The sequence below is a fragment of the Pocillopora verrucosa genome, chromosome 7 (genome assembly GCF_036669915.1).
Source record: "Pocillopora verrucosa isolate sample1 chromosome 7, ASM3666991v2, whole genome shotgun sequence".
NCBI classification, from domain to species: Eukaryota; Metazoa; Cnidaria; class Anthozoa; order Scleractinia; family Pocilloporidae; genus Pocillopora; species Pocillopora verrucosa.
The window spans coordinates 4,143,510-4,162,997 of NC_089318.1; the positions used below are offsets into that span (position 1 = coordinate 4,143,510).

Genomic DNA, 19,488 nt, shown 5'->3' on the forward strand with positions numbered 1-19,488 from the left:
TTACCTGATTACAACATAGACCATTTTGGTAAAGAAACAATATTCAGTACTCACAGAGATGTATGCTGGTTCCAATAACCCGCGAGAAGTAAGAATCGGTGGCGAAGTGGCCTCTGTTTGTGTCCCATGGTCATTCTTCATTATTCGGCGGTACTTGCGATGTTTCTTTACCATCAAGTTTTGCTCAAGTGAATTTGTTGTATTCTCGTCATTACCTCTACGTTCTCCTCGAGACAGAGTGAAACTCAGAGCTCCACGGTCTTTTGCAATGGAAGGTTTTCTAATCATACTTGTCTGAAGCTGTGCTTTAAGCATGTTCTTTCCAACCATACCGCGAATTTCGCCATGCAAATCATTAAGAGGAAGGAGCACGGCCAAGCAGCACGAGATGGACCATTGCGGGTTCTTACGCCACTCTTTGAAGTACTGATATACGTACACCAGGTATTGAACTGCAGATAAAATAAATAGAATTCAAATGATTGTATCTTTTCAGATTCGTTCTCCATATCACATGGCTGTTCAGTTAGATAAGTTAAATATTGGACTGTCCTTTGACTAATATTCCAAACGCGCACGGATTATTTCAACCAACAGCAAAGGTAAAATCAATATAAGGGTTATATAAGGGTTATTTCTGATCAAAAAACTTTCATAAAACAAAAACTTTAATACTGCTTTATCAACTTAGTTATGTGCAAATTGGCGAGCAAAAAGAGATATTACGATTCAAATATTTAGTGCATAAAATAAGAGTACTTATTACTACTTCTTACCAACGAGAAGCCCAATCACGAGAGTATTTGCTCCAAGAATCAGTATCTTCATTGAAATGGCATCCATGTGTTTATCCTCTGCGTTCGATATATTTTCTGCTGGAATTTTGCTGACAGCACCGATACCTAAGTTGACAACTGTAACGGCGAGGGAAGTCGTCATTAATCTGTTTTCGAATGGGTCCTGTATGGGTCTCATCCAAGAGAAATGAATTCCATACACACCAGCCACGACCCATGCCAGACCAATGTAGGACCTGCTTTCATGACCCACGAGAATAAGGCCAGAGGTAAGAATTACTCTCCGAGACATTTCAACCAGCTCCCAATACCATGAGCACGGTTTGTAGTTTTCGAAAAGAAACCGCAGTCCTCCAACGGTTTCCTTGTCAACGTGTGACCCATCACAGTTTACTGTGGTTGATATTGCTCGCCGATGCCTCCAAAGGGCGACAAAAGACGCAGCAGGTAGGGCAAAGATGTACGCAATGGAAATGTAGGCTACAATCAGCAATTGGTCATATGTTTGGCCTTGGCATTTCACGCTGTAGTCTGCTTTGAGGTACTCGTTGCACAGCTGTTCATTTTTGTCCTTGCACAGTTTACGGCAAGCAAGTGGCAGAACACTGGCTGTCTTTGAAAACGAAGTCAAATAAGTCACATAAAGGATGAAAAACAGATTTTTGAACACGATTTCTTTCAGTTGTGAAGTTTTGGCTAACTTTTCTTCGTCAAGTAAGCTTTTATTGCCAAAGATAATCATCTTGCGAATGTCAAAGATCAAACCCGAAGCGATGATGACAATTGCATTCAATGACAAGATTAGAAACAAGTCTCCAAACGCGTTCATGTGTAATCCTGGAAAAAGGCAGTGAATGGGTGCCACCTGAAGCAAATTCATCTGCAGTATTCCTGAATACCTTGCAACAACTTCTAACGAGTCTGGCCAGCTGATATAAGAGAAAACGTCTAGTAAGCCATGAGTGACTTGGTAAAATCCTATCAAGATTTTAAATTTGGATAAGGATTTGTCCATAAGATCGAGAGCACGCTCTGTTTTAAGCTTCGTTTTCCTCTTCCATGCCAACAGAGAAAATGTTATTAATAAAATGACAGCAACAAGAGATAACTGTCCCACGATCCATGATTTTGATGGGCATTTTTTGCATCTGTGGAATTGCTTGTAGTATCCTGAGGTGCATACAGAGCAAATAGGTCCCTCATATCCATCTGCACATGGTGAGTCCAATCCACCCTTACAGGACTCTGGTACTTGGCACCTATACGGCGTTGGGAGTGCATAAGGATACTGCACAGAATGCTCATCTAATGCTGGTTTAGATTCCGCGAGATTTTTTATAAAATCTTGATAACGACGTTTGTAAGAATCGTTACGCCATTGCCACCAATAACCAGGTCTCAAAGAGGCATATTCTTTCTGGCAAACAAGTCCATCTTTACCACATTCGCGACATCCCTCAAATAGGTGGGTTCGATAATGACCTTTTAAGCATGGACAAGCTCGATGTCCAGCGAAAAAGTCAGTTTCGGTTCCTAATAGAGGAATGGATCGTTAAATAGTTTTGAAGTTTTTGTTCAAGCCGGTTATGATATCTTAAAACTTCGGCATAGAACTAAATTAAGTGATTAACACAGACTGCATACCCATGTAGGCAGGTAGGTAGGTAAGACTTTATTTAATGAGGGTAACATTTGACAGTAATAAAACTGATAACCTAATGGCCCTCAAAAAAACAAAACAAACTAATAGCAATAGTTATAACAATATTATATAAGCCTTTGTACATCGCAAAATAAGATTATAAATGTGGTTATATACAGATTTTAAAATTTACATGAATGATTTACATGAATTACTACGTTATGCATAGCTTATGCTCAACGTTTGAAACTCAGGGCGTTTGCTTCCTCCCACATCCAATCCATTGATTTTAAGTTGCTATTTTCATAATTTGCTTACGGCCATTACTGGGCCAAATCTAAATCTGATCAATGTTCTGTTTATCATTAGACTAATAAATAAATGAACGTTTTATGGTGTGTCGCACGATGAAATAGTGAGGCTAATCAACTGTGTAATGATCGCAACGTTTCGACTGCTAGTCTACGTCGGGCGACCTAGGCGAAGAAACGTAATCGAAACGTCGTGATCAATGCATGATTAATTAGCCTGATTCTTACATCTTAAAACAAACGATGAAAAGTCAATTTACCAATAAACTTCAATGAACAACAATTAAGAACAACATTTTCATAACAGCTACGCTAACGGCTCTAACGGACATCTGTAAGCGTTCGAAGGAAAGGCTAACGCCTCTATCGTTTGAGAGGAAAATCTCTAACGGATGGTTAACGGATGCTCAGAAAATTTGGCTGTTGAACGGAAAAGCGATATAATATATTTTCCCATGCACGGTTTCAAATTATATTCTCTTATTCTCGTTTGAAAACTCTCTATCTTTCGACTAAAGAGAGGCCTTAAATCTCTGAAGAGCTACTGGAATATCTTTTGCAACCTTACACGTTGGGTCAAGAGACTATAAATCACTTGGTTGGGTATATGCCTTGAATAAATTCTACCATAAGGCATCTCTTCTATGTAAAGGTACGTAATCGGTGCTTGCTTACCCAGAGGACAAGTCTTGCAATCTAACACTGATTTTCCAGGTTTCTTGTCATATGCAACGTAAGACCCATTCGGACATTTCTTACAGCCTTTCGCCACAAAGGCAAGATTATCAGAGTAAAATCCACCTGAAAATAGAAAATCACTGGCTACCACCCCTAGCTGACAAGTTAACTTGTTTTTTCGTTTGTTTTTCATTTTGCTTTCACGGTCGTTTTTGTTTTGTTGCTGCGCTAGGTCTGCACGTCATGATCTCGAGCCAAATAATTTCTCGTCCAGCTCAGCCACTCAGTCTGACAAGTACATATTCTTTCTACCACAACAAAAGCAAATATCGTTAATGAAAGTGATCCTCGCAGTAATGTGCACTACTTAGGCAGTAGTGAAAATAAGGCCTGAAAATAATTCAGGCCTGTACGGGATTTGAACCCATGACCTCTGCGATACCGGTGCAGCGCTCTACCAATTGAGCTAACAAGCCAACTGGGAGCTGGTCATGAAGTTTATTCTAAATAAACCCGTGAAGTGATGAATAAATGGTTAAGAATATATGAAAGTCATATATTTGAACTGCGGATAAAGACGTTAATGATTAACGTCTTTATCCGCAGTTCAAATATATGACTTTCATATATTCTTAACCATTTATTCATCACTTCACGGGTTTATTTAGAACAAACTTCATGACCAGCTCCCAGTTGGCTTGTTAGCTCAATTGGTAGAGCGCTGCACCGGTATCGCAGAGGTCATGGGTTCAAATCCCGTACAGGCCTGAATTTTTTTCAGGCCTTATTTTCACTACTGCCTAAGTAGTGCACATTACTGCGAGGATCACTTTCATTAACGTCTTTATCCGCAGTTCAAATTCTTAACCATTTAAAAGCAAATATCATTGAGACTTATTTCGTGTTAGCTTGAAGAGATATGTCATAGCTGGACCAACGCATACAAGATTCAACCGTTTGAAACGCTTTTAAAGGGATGACTTTCCTTGATTCTTTGTAAAGAGGTTACTCTGCCATGTGAGTCAATCATGTTGCTTCATGCTCTAAACTTTAATAGAATCTCGACTGTTGACCAGTCGGTTAAATTCTAAGCCAAGAATTTCACACTGCCGCATTGCGAGGTATTTGGTCCTCTTTGAAGAAAGTTCCAACGCCAGAGACATGAAATCGGAGGCAAACATCATGGCTAGTGTAGCTTCTAGTAACTGCACCCGTGCAGACACCATATTGTTCCCGTGTATACGCATATGTATAAAATGCATAAAGGCATTCATGCAACCTACTGTATTTTCTTTTGTCGTGGTGTTAACTATAGTGAAGCAGACACAACTCTAATTAAATTTACACATTTTCTTTAAGTGCTCTCTGTAATCAAAGATAGCATACCTGGTGGACAATCTGAGCAGATATCTGAATCTAGTTCCGAGGTAAACAAGGCGTGATGTGAAAATGTACCCAAAGGACAGGGTAGAAATATGAAGTAGTTACTTTCAGAGGCTGTCTTTCTGAATCCCACTTTATGTAGAAAAGATATAACAGATGGAGACACTGTTGAAGGAACTGTGATGGCTTCGTCGCGTGTTTCAAGAGGATTGCTGAGGAAAAATTATAAATCAGTAGTGTTTAAAGACCCCAACAAGCTCAGGCTCTTTTCCAAAATGGTAATTTCAATGTCAACAGTTCTATTACAAGAACAGAATGAAATATCTTCGAGGGCACGCTAAATTGTATAGAACTTTAATAGTCGGTTATATTGTTAGCCACACAATCCTTTCATAATCTTCATTAAGGGGGTCAAAGCCATATAGCTAAGCCTCCAAACACAGCTTTCGGTAGTATTCGGTTAGGATTTGCAATGAATAAACCGTCTATTCAATTAAATTTACCCTGGGACATGACAGTTCCTTGAAGGAGGATCTGTCAAGGGAGGAGGAACCGCTTTGATTCTCACGTCACCCGGGCCAATTACATAAATTACCTATGTCAGTATGATTCGTTATTGAAGCAAAATAAGATTATAGAGTGATATTCAAAGGCCAACTGTAGATTGATTACGTGACTAAACACAATTTTAACGAGATATACGAGGTGTACTTTTATATTATCTGATTTATGCATCCTGGCCCATGCAGTGTCCTACAACTAATCATACTGACAGATACAAGGAGTGCTTCCCGTTGCCAGATGGGTAATTGTAGTCTATCACCCTGGTGATTCTGTTCGTCAAAGTTCTGTAACAACAAGAAAGAATTTTTAAAATTATCGAATTGTATCATACTCGCTGACTGGCATGTTCCCAATCATCAAAGATCATCACTTAATCAATAAAAATGCCTTACATTCGAAAATCTTGAGGGTGATTGCTTGAAAAGATGTCAGAGGCAATCGTTTTCAATGAAGTTCGTAGAAGAAATCTGTTGTAAAAATAAAGTGAGTAAATGAATAAATAGATACTATTCAGCAAAACAGACTCTCACTTTGTGATATTATCGGTGGCGTGAAGAATAATGTATAATTATTGGACTAGGTTGGGCTTGAAAACATCGTTATATACCAGATGCGAGAATAGATTATTTACAGAAACTGGAGGCTTAAGCAAATGACTGATTTGCGAGATAGTTTATATACTTTAGGTGCATTTCAACTTTCATAATATAAAAGAATCAAGTGACGACTCACATTTTTAATTCATGATAAGAGAGACCAAATGCCTTCGGCTCAATTTTTTCTATCGGATTGTCAGACAGTGTTCTGGAATGAAAGTAACATTCTCAAAGGTGTTAAGATTTTAAGAATTTACCAGATGATGTTCTCACTGAAAAAATATCTCGTTTTAATTGGTCAATGGCGAATGGATTAAAAAAAGGGAAAGGATTTCGGTTTTGCTCTCATTCTATCATTTTTTTCTTTCTTTCTCGAAATGCAAGTTGTAAAGATGGATTAAATCTTACTTCCTACTGTTAAGGTTAAAAACGTCAAAGAAAACATGAACATCACATCTCGTAATATGCTATGTTTTTATCAAGCAACATTTTCCTTTTACCGAGAGGCACCTTTGGAAAACATGGAATTTAGTTTTAAAAACAAATCATATGGCAAAAAAGACAAATTTTGTTGGTACATCTACCTTTTTGTTTACTTACAGCAGTTTTAAATGGTTCATGTGATAGAAGGCTTGATATGGCACATGCTGTAACCGATTATCATTTAGTAATCTAAAACAAAGTAGTTTCATCAAAACTATAGAATGGAGGAACCTTGATGTTATGGTATCTACACCTCACGAAAAAAGATACTTTATTAATAAAAAGTAAGTATAGTGTTTTTTTTCTAAAGCTGTTTCCCGAATATTTCCAAGATTTCAGACCCGTGCCGAATTTTGACAGTAATAAAACCTTTACTGCGTAAATATCCACCGTGAGAGTCACATCTTAGACTAAAGTCGTTTTTTTGTCTCTTCTTAATGCGCATGTGCGAGTGATGATGGAAAACCCTCAAATATCATCGCAGGGAAAAAGAAAAATCAACATATTTCATCAATATCTATGTACAGGTGTGTGGCAATACAATTTATATAATAAGCTCTGTTATGCATGCATTCTGATTGGTTCTCAGTTATCATCTATTGGAGGACAGACATAGATGACGTCATCATTAAAACTTTCTAAAATTCTTTATTATATAAAACAAATAGATTCCAAGTTGCCGTGCGCCTGTTCAGTAATAGATCACAGAGGACGTCAAAATGAGCTGCGCCTCGTGTGCCACTTTTTTGTTCTTACCACATTTTGACGTCATCTGTGATCTATTACTGAACAGACGCACGGAAACTTGGAATCTATTTGTTAATTAGTGTTGCGCTTTCCATGATGGGCTCCAGTCTCCCTTGTCACTTACAGGTACCAAAGATATTTCACGTTCGCTAACACTTTATCAGGAAGAGAGGTGATCATGTTTGAAGATAAATCCCTAAATAAATCAATTCAAAATAAATGAATAATGACCCGTGTAAATAGGTAAATAGATCGATAGAGAGGTCATAGCATAAATCAAAGTTTCAATGAACTGTCGGCCAATATAACGTGCGTGCTGCTTCTTGTCAAGAAGAAAAAAACCTAGTGGACCATGTTTTTTCCTTAATGATACTTCCGAGATATTTTGAGTGCACTTAAAAAGAACTACCTGACTTTCAGCATTTAAACCTTAGGCTTGTATGAATGCCCTCATCAGTTGGCAAAGTTGAGTATAATACTCAGACATTGATGTAGATAAAGTTCTCATTCCATTTATTAAAATTGCTGCAAGCAAATTAAAGTTAGATTTCCGGAGGTAGATTCTTGCGTATGTGCGTATGTGGTATCTTCGTCCTTGATTTAAGACACGCTTGAATATTTCAATATCTCAACTTTGTTAAGTGACGATAATATTGCTTTAGAAGAAAAAATTCCTCATATTTCGTCATATTTTATCCATACGACAATTGTCACTTACAGTTGACGAAGGCCCCTTAGGTTGGTAAATACTGCAACAGGCAGAGAAGAAATCCTGTTTGACGATAAATCCCTGAAACGATACATAAATATATGACGAAATGAATATTTAGATTAATGAAAACAAAAATATATAATTGAATTGACTGTTTTCAGAGTAAGGTTTAGGCTTCATATAAGTAACTTTTTGCGTCGTCTGTCGAAGTACAGACTGCAACCGATAGTTCTAGTTTAAAACTCTTGCTATGCCCGAAAAGTTTACAATTTTCAATTTTTCAAGAAAGAGTTCAGTAAATTTTGTCCACATGGTGCTGACAAAGATTTTGAACCTTCCTAGTTTCTGAATATGAAGACTGGATTTCTCTGAAATTCAATATGGCTGTTATAGACCCACTAAAGGAATACGTGGTATCACAACGATTTATCGCTATTTCCTAAACTGACTTGATTTTACTCTCGATATCGAAAGATATTTACCAGCTTAGATAGAAGGCCTAAACACCATTGTTAAGGATCGCATTAGATTTTTTTGTCTTGTAAATTAATTATTCACAACATAAATAAAGTTGGTAAAATAAAAAATTCCTTTGCTAAAGTGAAGCATAAAAGCGTGGCCATGTTAGTGCAACCTGTTACCGCCACGGACGACATTCAGTTATCTTCATAAGTAAGATTATATCTTTATTGCGTGCAGGGAAAATTCAGAAGCAGGAATAATAATATTCTACCAATATCTCTAGCAATTATTAAACGTTTCCTATAATAAGGTCACTTACAGCAAATAAAGTCTCGCTAACTTGGCAAACACGTTATTGTGGAGAGAGGAAATCCTGTTTGAAGATAAATACCTAAGTAAATGGAAAAGGAGACAAAAAGAAAGAGAAAATGAATAAATATAAAAAAATTAGATGCAAAGATAAATTCGTAATTTGACGAATAAATGATAAATAAATAAAAGTTGATAGATAAATAAAAATTAATTAGCATAAACGTTTAAAAGGACACTAGCCATTATTACACTGTCATGAACAATTTTTTAGTTATTTTCACATGCGAAATGTTCACAATGATATCTTAAATACGTGCGGTGAATATCTTGACTCGTGTTCACACAAGAAATCACCATGTAACATGAATATCTGTATACTGAAGAGAAATTCTATTTCTTATCCTGCTTTGATTATATATTTAAGGTACGTCTAACGTCACTTACAGAGTATCAAGACTTCTTAGGTTGGCAAACACTGTGTCAGGGAGAGAGGCAAGCACGTTCGATGATAAATCTCTGAAAAGATCGACAACTGGCTAAGATCAATGAACGAGAAATAAACAAGTAAATTTATAAATAAACAGATAAATGCAAAACTAGATACCGGTAGGTTAATTAATCATGTACATGAAAAAATTACGCGCGTCTGATTGGTTGAAAACGTTTGCATTTTTCCATGCAACACAAGTGCAAAGTTGTAATACGAGTGCAAATTACAAATAGCGCAAATGCCGCCAAAATTTCGTCCGTCTTGACTTTCTGTGATGCCTTTTTCGTGTAAATGATTAACAAGTAACAACATGATTTAAAGTGCAATTTGATGTTAATTAATTTTTTCAATAACTTCAAATTGAACTCGCCCTACAGGCTTTGAAAAATTTACTCGTGCTCATTAACATCAAATTGTACTCCAAATCATGTTGTTACCTATACAAATAAATACATAATATAGATGTTATGGTTTTGATCCTGTCAAAAATTCAGATATGCATCAAGAGCCTAAGGTTTCTAATTCTGTTTTCAAAAACTGCGTACAAATGAAAAGTGAAGCAACTTTGTTCAATTTAATCTTTCTCTATTGGTCACGTAGTGCCTATGCACTACCTCCTTGAACAACAAGAAGAAGATATCACCAGCTCATGGTCTCTTGACAACATAATATCTTCAATGCGTGTGATACAAATTCATTGCTCCAGAAATAGAAAAATTATCAAGTTTCATTAATATCAGTGCACAGCACTTCCATTTATTTTTGGGCTTTGGTTTACATCGGTATGTCTAACGTAACTTACAGCTCAATAAGACTATTTAAGTTGGCAAACACTTTATCAGGTAGAGAGGCAATCATGTTTGAAGATAAATCCCTGACTCGACAAAAATTAGATAAATAGATTAACAGACTGAAATAGAGATAAATAAATATCAAGCTTACTAAACAAACAAAGCTGGCAAAAACCTGTCCGGCTACCGGGCACATAGATAGAGGGAAGTTTATATGATAATAACTTCCTACTTGGCTTTTTCCTTTTTTTTCTATAATAATGATGTTATGGCAAATAGATATACAAAAAAAATACATTTTTCAGATTCCCTGAGCTACACTCGTGGGTGTGCGTACAAGGTCACTTCGCAGAGGTAAGTTTGTAGGCTGTAAATGAATATTTTTTGCACGTGACTTGCGCGCTGTGCTTTTGCACAATTATCAGAGGTTATCACAAGTATTTTTCACATATATAAATAGACGAAAATAACATGATTTTCTCCCGTAAAGTGGGGTGAATTTTCACTCGAAAATATTCCGAAAGAAAACAAATTGCACTCTCCCCACGGCCTCGTACAATTATGTCGGTATTTGAAAAAAATTATTGTAAGTTGCACCACGCTGAATTATGTGGTTACTTGCATAAATTTGAAAAGATCTGGATGCAGTCAGTAATAGACTATTCGAAAACTCGGCTATCGCATGAAAGTCAATCTTTTTTTGTGAGCATTTTTTCCCGCTGCAAGCGGATTCACAAAGTTTGTAAAGTAGAATATCCCTTACTAAGAGAGTAGCACAAACCGTGGTCATGTTAAGACAGCCGGTTATCAATATGGACAACATTCAGAAAAAATCGACTCCTGTTCTCTTGACAGCATCCAATTATCTTTTCATGCAAAATGTTTACAATGATATCCTCACTGCATTCAGTAAAAATCGGGTAAGTCTAGGGTCACTCACAGCCAATGAAGATCCGTTAAGTTGGCAAACACATTATCAGGTAGAGAGGTAATCAAGTTTGAAGATAAATATCTAAATGAGTGAACAGAAAAATACAAGAAACTTTATCAAGAAAAAACAATGAGTTCGTAAATAAACATATAAATGGATAACTAGATAAAGATATCAATCATAAAATAAGATAGAGATAATTGTTTTTCAGATTTCCATGGCTACGCTCGTGCATTCGTGTGTATATGGTCGCTACTGTAGAGCTTTGGTTATGCTCTCAGAAACACTCTATATGTACCCTCTCTTAGTAAGAGTTATATTCTTGTAAAAACAGTTTACTGAACGTCAAAGATATTGGAAAAGTGAATATTTCGTTCGTTAAAGTGGAGCACTAACAACTGCTCATAGTCTCTCGACAAAAATAAGTTCTCTTAAAATGAAAAATGTACTCAAGGATAATCCGAGATATTCTGACTGCAAGTGGTAAAAGAAATAGGTATCTCATTGCACATTCTATTTTTCACTGTAGTTAGCCTTTTATTGGGTATGCCTAGTACTACTTACAAGTCATAGATGATTCTTGAGTTGGAAAACACTTTCTCAGGTAGAGAAGCTATCCTATTTGAAGATAAATCCCTGATTCACCAGACAAAGAGATAATTTTATTAATAAATAAGTAGGTGAAAATTTAAATACAAAAACAAACAAATAAATTGAAAACTCGACATCCCCATCGATCATTGCCTATTCTTTGGCCAGTTTAAGACCACTTTGGGTAATACGCTAAAAACTTTTTCAACTAGAATTTTTTTTACTAGAATTACCCCTCCCCCCTTCCCTCAATATCCCGCAAATGTGAGACCCCATTCTAGTAACTCTTTTGAATCCAGTCGTGAAAACGCGACCCCATCCAGACGCACTGCCCTATCAGCTTATAACTAGGAAGTACCCCTCCCCCCCGGCACCATTTGAAGGAAAGTTTTTTTAGTAACGTTTTCAGCTATCTTATTACAATTGTCAAAACTTAAGAAATAATGGTAAAGTACAAACTGATTTCATAAAAGTGAAGCATAAACTATAACAGGTGTGATGCAGCTGGATACCAACATAGACAACATCAACAGGAGATCAACAGCTCATGGCCTCTCACACAAATGAAATGTGTACAATTCTGATACCTTGGCTGCAACGGTACAGTAAAAAATTCCCTATCTTAATAAACATGAAATTTATCTTATCAATGCCAATGTTCTGCAGGTCCATTCATTCATTCATTTTGTGTTAGTTTTAATCGGGCGAGACTTGTATCACTCACAGCCACATAAGCTTTGTTAAGTTCGCAAACACTTTGACAGGTAGCGATGTAATCATGTTGGAAGATAAATCCCTGAATGAAAGAAGCCTTTTATTTAACAACTAAATCGAATGCTTGAGATAGTGTATGAAGACGAAGCTTGGCGTAAATTCGCCCTTCAGAAACTACAAAGGAAACTGTTTTCTCTTTATAAGATATTCTTTCTTCATGTTACAAAAATATTTGCAAGTCAAGTAAATATGACTAAGTAAAAAGTCCCTTCGTAAAAGTGGAGTAAAAACCTTGGCCATATTAACACAGTTAGTTACCTTCATGAACAACTTGAAGAGAACATCAACTGCTCATGGTCTACTCAAAACAATCAGTTCTCTTCTCATGCAACATTATTTCAATTGTTTCTCCACGGCTTGCAACAAGAATATCTAGCTCTAGAAACGGTTAACTTTATGATATTTTATCAATATCAATGCATAACATTATTTTGTCTATTGCTACGCCTAGTTTGTTTTTATTGGGTAAAGTTTATGCTACTAACAGGCTATCCATAATTCTTAAGTTAGAAAACACTTCACCAGGTAAAGAAGCAATCATGTTGGAAGATAAATCCCTGATGAAACAAGCAATTGAAAAATATATTGATGAAGAGATACATTAATATTGAAATACGTAAATAAATAAAAAAATTGAGACATGACTAATTTAAACTAATTAATGATAAAACTAGATGGATAAAACCACATCTTTTAGATCTCTGGAACTATGCTCGTCAAGGTGTCACGGTACGCCCTCGATGTTTAAAAAAATGTGGAGCACTGGATGCAGTGATTACCTACATAAATCTTTTTTCGAGAAAACTTTAAGAAAGCAAGTTCTCTTGGCAAAATGTTCAGTTTTTCTCTCGAAAAATGTTAAAAACCTAGATAAGAGGGTCTCAATGGGGTTAACTGATAGCCGTAAAACGGACAAATAAATTTAGTCTTAGAAATTGACAAATTTTAAAGGATAGTCGTAAAAAATGTCAACCGTGAATAATTTTTTTGGTGACAAAAACCGATTGATTTTAGCCGTAAAAGCCATCACCCCATTAAGACCCTCAAAGAATCGTGGTCAAGCACACAATCCCTGTATACAAGTAGCCATAATGATGTAGCCGGTTAACACTTTGGACTCGATAAGCTGGAAACCACTCCGCTTCGCGTCGTGGTTTTCTACGCTTATCTCGTGTTCTCCCAACCTCCTGCGTGTTTACATCAGGCTATGTAAACACGGAAACCATTTCACATTTCTTCATTATAATATCCTCCCCGTGAGCAGTGAAGAAATCGTCCTTGCGAAAATGGAAATTACTTTTTTTCATCATATTTTTTTTATTGTGTTAGGTTTGTCTGGTGTCACTCACAGCCAGAGTTTGTTAAGTTGGCAAACACTTAATCAGTTAGACAGGTAATCATGTTTGAGTATAAAAGCCTGACTAAAACAGGCAGATATATGAGTAAATATATCAAAAGGATCAATAAAAATTAATGCTCGAATAAAATAAATAAATGCACAACTTATAAAAGAAATCAATCAAATATATAAAATTATTAATTCTTTGTTCTTGGTGTTTTATAAGCTGGCGCGCTAAGACTAGCATTGGTTGCCGGTGAGCCAGGAGGAAAAATTTTTACTCTGTGATATATAATTATACTTAGTTTTGGGTCACTTACAGCCAATAAATACTTTCTAAGTCAGAAAACACTTCATCAGGCAGGGAAACAATCATGTTTTTAGATAAACGCCTGAATGAATGATTAATTACAAAAATACAAAGGCAATTAAAAGATAGGTATATAAACGAATGAAGAAATCAATAGAAAGATAGGGTTAGAAATAACTAAACACACATTCATAACAATTTGAAATGGATAGATGAAGATATCTTTCTTAGATTTCCAGAACATCGCTCGAGCTTATGCGCGAATTTTAGTCTCCAGATTTTGTTTCCTGTTACAAACATGTTCACGACTTGATCGAGTTATCTTCATTGGGTGTAAAATCCTTTCCTAAAGGTGAAGCAAAACTCATGGCCATGTTGATGCAGCCGATTGCCACCATGGACAGCAACTCGTAGTCTTCAGATGCAAAATGTATGCAAGAATAGAGTCTTCAACGTTTACGGTAAGATCTTACTTTAAAAACAGGAAACTACATGGTGTTCTGGGCCAATATCAATGCATGGCAACCTTTTACCCATTATTGTGCTTAGCTTTTCATCGGGTATGTCTTTAGTCACTTACAGGATAAAAAGACTACTTAAGTTGGAACAAACATTGCCAGGTAGAGAAGTAATCTTGTTCGAATATAAATCTCTGATTAAATTGAAAAGTAGACAATTCGATAAATAAACAAATGAATACTCAAATATAGAGATAAATGTATAATCACACCCAAAAAAAGAGCAATGATTGGTAAATTGTCATTAATAATAAATAAAAAATATTAATTTAATATTTCAGGGGTCAGAATCGTGTGTTACTGTGAATATGGTCTCCATGTCCCTGTTTGATGTGGTGGATCAAAATCTTCCAACATTTTATGAAAACTAGTTCTCTTTAAAATAGACAGCATCAGGCATGTTTCAAAAGTGAAAAATCTTATCAAAAAAGTGAAACCATGGCCATGCTAATGTCTACAAGGATAATATCTTCGTCATGCACAATGATAATAGTCGTCTCATGTTGCATAAATAGACTGATGTTTTCATCAGGTGTTTCTTGTGTCACTTACAGCCACCAAAGTGTTGTTAAGTTGAAAAATATGTCATCAGGTAGTGACGTAATCATGTTTGAAGATAGATCCCTGTAAAAAGAAAATAATTGAATGAAATAATAAAGAGATAAATAGACAAGTAATTAAATAGATAAATGCAAATTCATTCAAACATGAAATTGAAACGTCACTGCGAGAAGAAAGCTACAGTATTTCATCAATGCACTGCAACTCCAATTATCGTTGTACTCTAGTTGTCAACGGGTATGTGAAGTGTCACTTACAGCCACCCAAGATCTGTTAAGTTGGCAAACACCTTGCGAGGTAAATAGTTTATCATGTTCGAAGATAAATCCCTGAAGAATAACCGAAAAATAGATTAATGAGAGAAAGATGAGAAAATTTAAAAAAAGTATATTAGTAAACAGATTTATACACGGTATAAACTCCTTAGTCAATAAGCAAGTTGATAACTGAAAATACATTTTCATGATTTCTGAAACTAAGCCCCAGAGGATGTGCGCATATGGTCATTACACCCTTTATATAAAAACAGAATTGTACAGCACTGAATGCAGTGATCACTTGCAAAGTAGTCGGCTCACGGAACCACTAGTTAAAAAGCAAGCTCTCTTTATAAGATTTTCCCTTTTACTTAAACGTTCAAAACTTCAGTAGTGTTTGTAAAGCAAGAAACGCTAGAAACTGTATCCACGTTAATGCAGCTGGTTACCGCCATGAACAACATCAAAAGAACATTATCAACTCCTTATGATCTCCCGATAACATTCCGTTCCAGTCACATGCTAAATGCATATAATGATAGTGTCTTCACCGCGTGCAGTTATAATATCATGCTTCAGAAACAGGAAATTGTGTGTATTTCATCAAGGTGTGTCACCTACAGCTCATAAAGATCTTTTAAGTCGGCAAACACTTTATTGGGTAGAGAAGTAATCATGTTTGAGGATAAATCCCTGAAAAAAAAGACAAATATGTAATTGGGTTAATTAAGAGGTATTAAAACAAATACATGAACGAATAGATAAACACAAAAATAAGTAAATAAAATATAAAAATATATAGATAAATAAAAATGAATAAATGAGTGTCTAGATAGATGAAAGAGATACGTAAACAAAATATTTTTTTCACGATTTCCAGAGCTATGTTCGTGTGCGTGGTTGTATAAGGTACCTACACCTTTAGGTTAAATACTAGTTTGAAGAGACACAGGAAATTTTACTGAGTATTTCGACAATATCCATGTACAACACCTCCATTGATTTGTGTGCTTCGGTTTTCAACGGGTTATTCTGGCGTCACTTACAGCTTAAAAAGACTGTTTAGGTTAGCAAACACTTCACTAGCTAGAGAGGCAATCATGTTTGAGGATAAATCCCTTAATAAAAAGACAAAGAGAAAATTACACTAGTTTAGAAATCAATGAAAAATAAGTATATGAATAAATTCATATTGCATAGATAAACAAATAAACGAATAAAATGGATGATTAAATATGTATTTCTCCGTTTACTGAAGCTAAGCTCGAGCATGTTAAAACACAAATTTGAAAGCACTGGTAATCAGCTGCACAAAAATTCGGCCCTTAGAAACATTTAAAAAAAAACAAGCTCTCATTGTAAGAATTTATTTTCCTGTCCCTAAAGCATGGTTATGTTTGGAAAGCAAGAAATGCTTTCATTTAAGTGATGTTCAAACCGTGGCCTTGATGATGCATCCAGTTACCGCCACGGACAGCACTAGGTGAACATCAGCTTTATCAATATCAACACACAGTTCCTCAAATATTTTTGTGCTTTGGTTTTTAACGGCATTGTTAAGAGTCACTTACAGCTTGAAAAGACTGTTTAAGTTGGCAAACACTTCACTGGATAGAGAAGCGATCATGTTGGACGATAAATCCCTATGTAAATAGATAGCTAAGAGATCAGTGTAAAGAAAATATGAATAAATAGATAAATACATAAACAAATATAAGAATGAAAAACAAATGAATAAATAAAAGAGATACGTAAATGCTTTCCTATTTCCAAAGCTACAATTGTGCGGGTTTCTGTATGTGATTACCACGCCCTTGATTTCGAATCAAATTTCAGGAGCACTAGATTTGGTACTCATCTTCAAAAAATTCGGCTCTTGCGAAATTCAATGAAAGCAATTTCTCTGTTTTCGATTTTATTTCGCCGTCAAAAAAGCACAAAAATGTTCAGCAATTTCGTGGTGTTGATAAAATAAATAAACCCCTTCATGGAAGTGAAGCACCAACCGTGACCATTTTAGGGCACTTGGTTGATGGTTGATTAATAAAAATTAAATTCATGCTGTCTTGACAAATTCAGTCCTCTTCATTTGTGAAATGTATACAATAATGATTTATTTAGGTATGCTGTAAAAAAGTAACGTTTTAGACACAGAAAAATGTAATAGTCTATCAATGCATGATAATCTCCATATTATTGCCTTTGTTTTTCATTGAGGATTGTCACTTACAGTCTTGTAAGTCTTGTTAAGTTGGCAAACACTTTATCGGGTAAAGAGACAATCAAAGTTGAAGATATGTACCTGAATAAATAGAAAAAAAATAAATACATGGAAATAATTTGATAGTAATGGGTATTCCATTAAAGAAATACTGTGAAAATAAAGTTTCAGCGGAAAACCTGTCTAACAAAAGGAAAAATGTACTTAGAAAAACCACATAAGTTATGGAAATTTATAAACTTGAAATGGGGCTGAGCATGTTCACTGTATGGTTATGAGAGCTACCTCGTATCAAAAAGGATAGCCTAACGGACCATTTTCATTCCTGAAAAAACTTATAATCATAATTCTCTAATGAATGCAATTTCATGTAGTTTCACTCACAAACGCCTCAGATTTACAAGTGCAGCAAAAACTCTTTCAGATAGGGATGCTATCCTATTTGAAGATAATTCCCTAAAAAAAAGGATTATTTTTGGTAATTAGAAAGATAATCGATCAAACACACGCACATACATGAAAAAATCCTTCGTCTGCTTTCTCTGGGCACCAAAAAAAATTCCATTTAATGCAATTAAAGAAATCAGCTAAAGGAATGAACTCAAGTGAATAATTACTTTTATGTGAAAGACAATTCAGGAAGAGATATATCTTTCAATCTCCGATTTAGTAACATTAACACACTTCAAAATGAAATGTAAAAAGTTTCAAGAGGTGGGTGCATGTGTTTGTGAAGGGGCAGGCAGAGGAAGTTGAGGCCTGGAAGAGAGGAATGATAACAAGTCTCCGTACTGCGGTGAAGAGATTAAATTAAGAGATCCTCGCAGCTAAGAACACTACTGAAACGAGTAGTTGAAAATAGGACCTGAAACAAATTTTGGGATTTGAACCCATGACCTCTGCGATACCGGTGCAGCGCTCTACCAATTGAGCTAACAAGCCAACTGGGAGCTGGTTAACGTGTTGGGTCCAAATAAACCATCCACGCGAAGATGATGATTTTAGATATATGAAATTCATATATTTGCACTGCGGTGAAAAGATGAAATTAAGAGATCCTCGCAGCTAAGAACACTACTGAAACGAGTAGTTAAAAATAGGACCTGAAAAAAATTCAGGCCCGTACGGGATTTGAACCCATGATCTTTTCTCCGTAACACACTTTTGCTGAAAGCCATATTCATGGCCATGCTAATTATCTTACAATTTTTCGGTTGCTTCCACAAGACAATACTCAAGTTGAATCAGAGTCACATTTTCGCAAGAGAGAAAATTCCCATCAAAATAGCTTCGATAAAAGGAACAATTAGGCCTGCAGTCTGAAAATGAAAGGAAATTAAAGAAGTGTTTGGTAAGATATTAGCTAAGCTTAGCTAGTCAATAGAGTCTGCACTGTTTACCTAAAAGATCTTTCAATGATTATGTTTCCACAACCAGTTATGCCCACGAGTATAATGATAACTTTTAGAACGATAATAATGATTATAACAATAGTAATTAAGACAGTTACCATGATAATGATGATTGCTATAATGATAATCGATTCTTGTGGAAATTCCCGGAATAAACGGTAAGCCGTGATGAAAAACTAAGCACATTTATATAAGATGATTAAATGTGGTCAGTAGTCACTCTTGAATATGAGAAAGTTTCATTCCTAAACTGTTAGGCGCTGGTCTTCTTCACAGATATAAAGTCGCGTAAGTGGAATTCCTGACTTTTCACAGATCTGCTGTACATTTCATATTTAAGCTTATTATACAGCTTGCTTCGCCCATTCGTGAGATATTATCAACACCCGAGTAAATGGTTGGCCAGGAGGATTTTTTCAAATAGACTACGACCTTATATGAGCTGTATCCTACAGTTCCTAGGTCATAAGCAGGGAGAAAACATATCAAAGGTTCTTGAGCAGTCTTCCAAATTTTTGTTATCGGTAGGAATATACATGAAGCCCATATGTTTCTCACGTCGTATTTTTTTTTAAATTTTTATCGCCATTGCTATAAAATTCTTCG

At 35.6% G+C, this 19,488-nt stretch overlaps 1 protein-coding gene across 1 annotated transcript; it reads right to left on the reverse strand.

Annotated features, from left to right (window-relative positions):
- Window positions 1-16,876, reverse strand: LOC131796254 (uncharacterized). The gene is made up of 13 exons (XM_066169573.1): window positions 16,821-16,876; window positions 16,296-16,367; window positions 15,871-15,942; window positions 15,250-15,321; window positions 14,984-15,055; window positions 6,108-6,179; window positions 5,768-5,842; window positions 5,581-5,659; window positions 5,315-5,406; window positions 4,815-5,023; window positions 3,426-3,551; window positions 777-2,330; window positions 1-452 (listed from the first exon to the last, which is right to left on the reverse strand). The coding sequence occupies exons 1-13, from the start codon at window positions 16,874-16,876 to the stop codon at window positions 1-3; spliced, it is 3,003 nt and encodes a 1,000-aa protein (XP_066025670.1).
- Window positions 16,877-19,488: the final 2,612 nt, after the last annotated feature.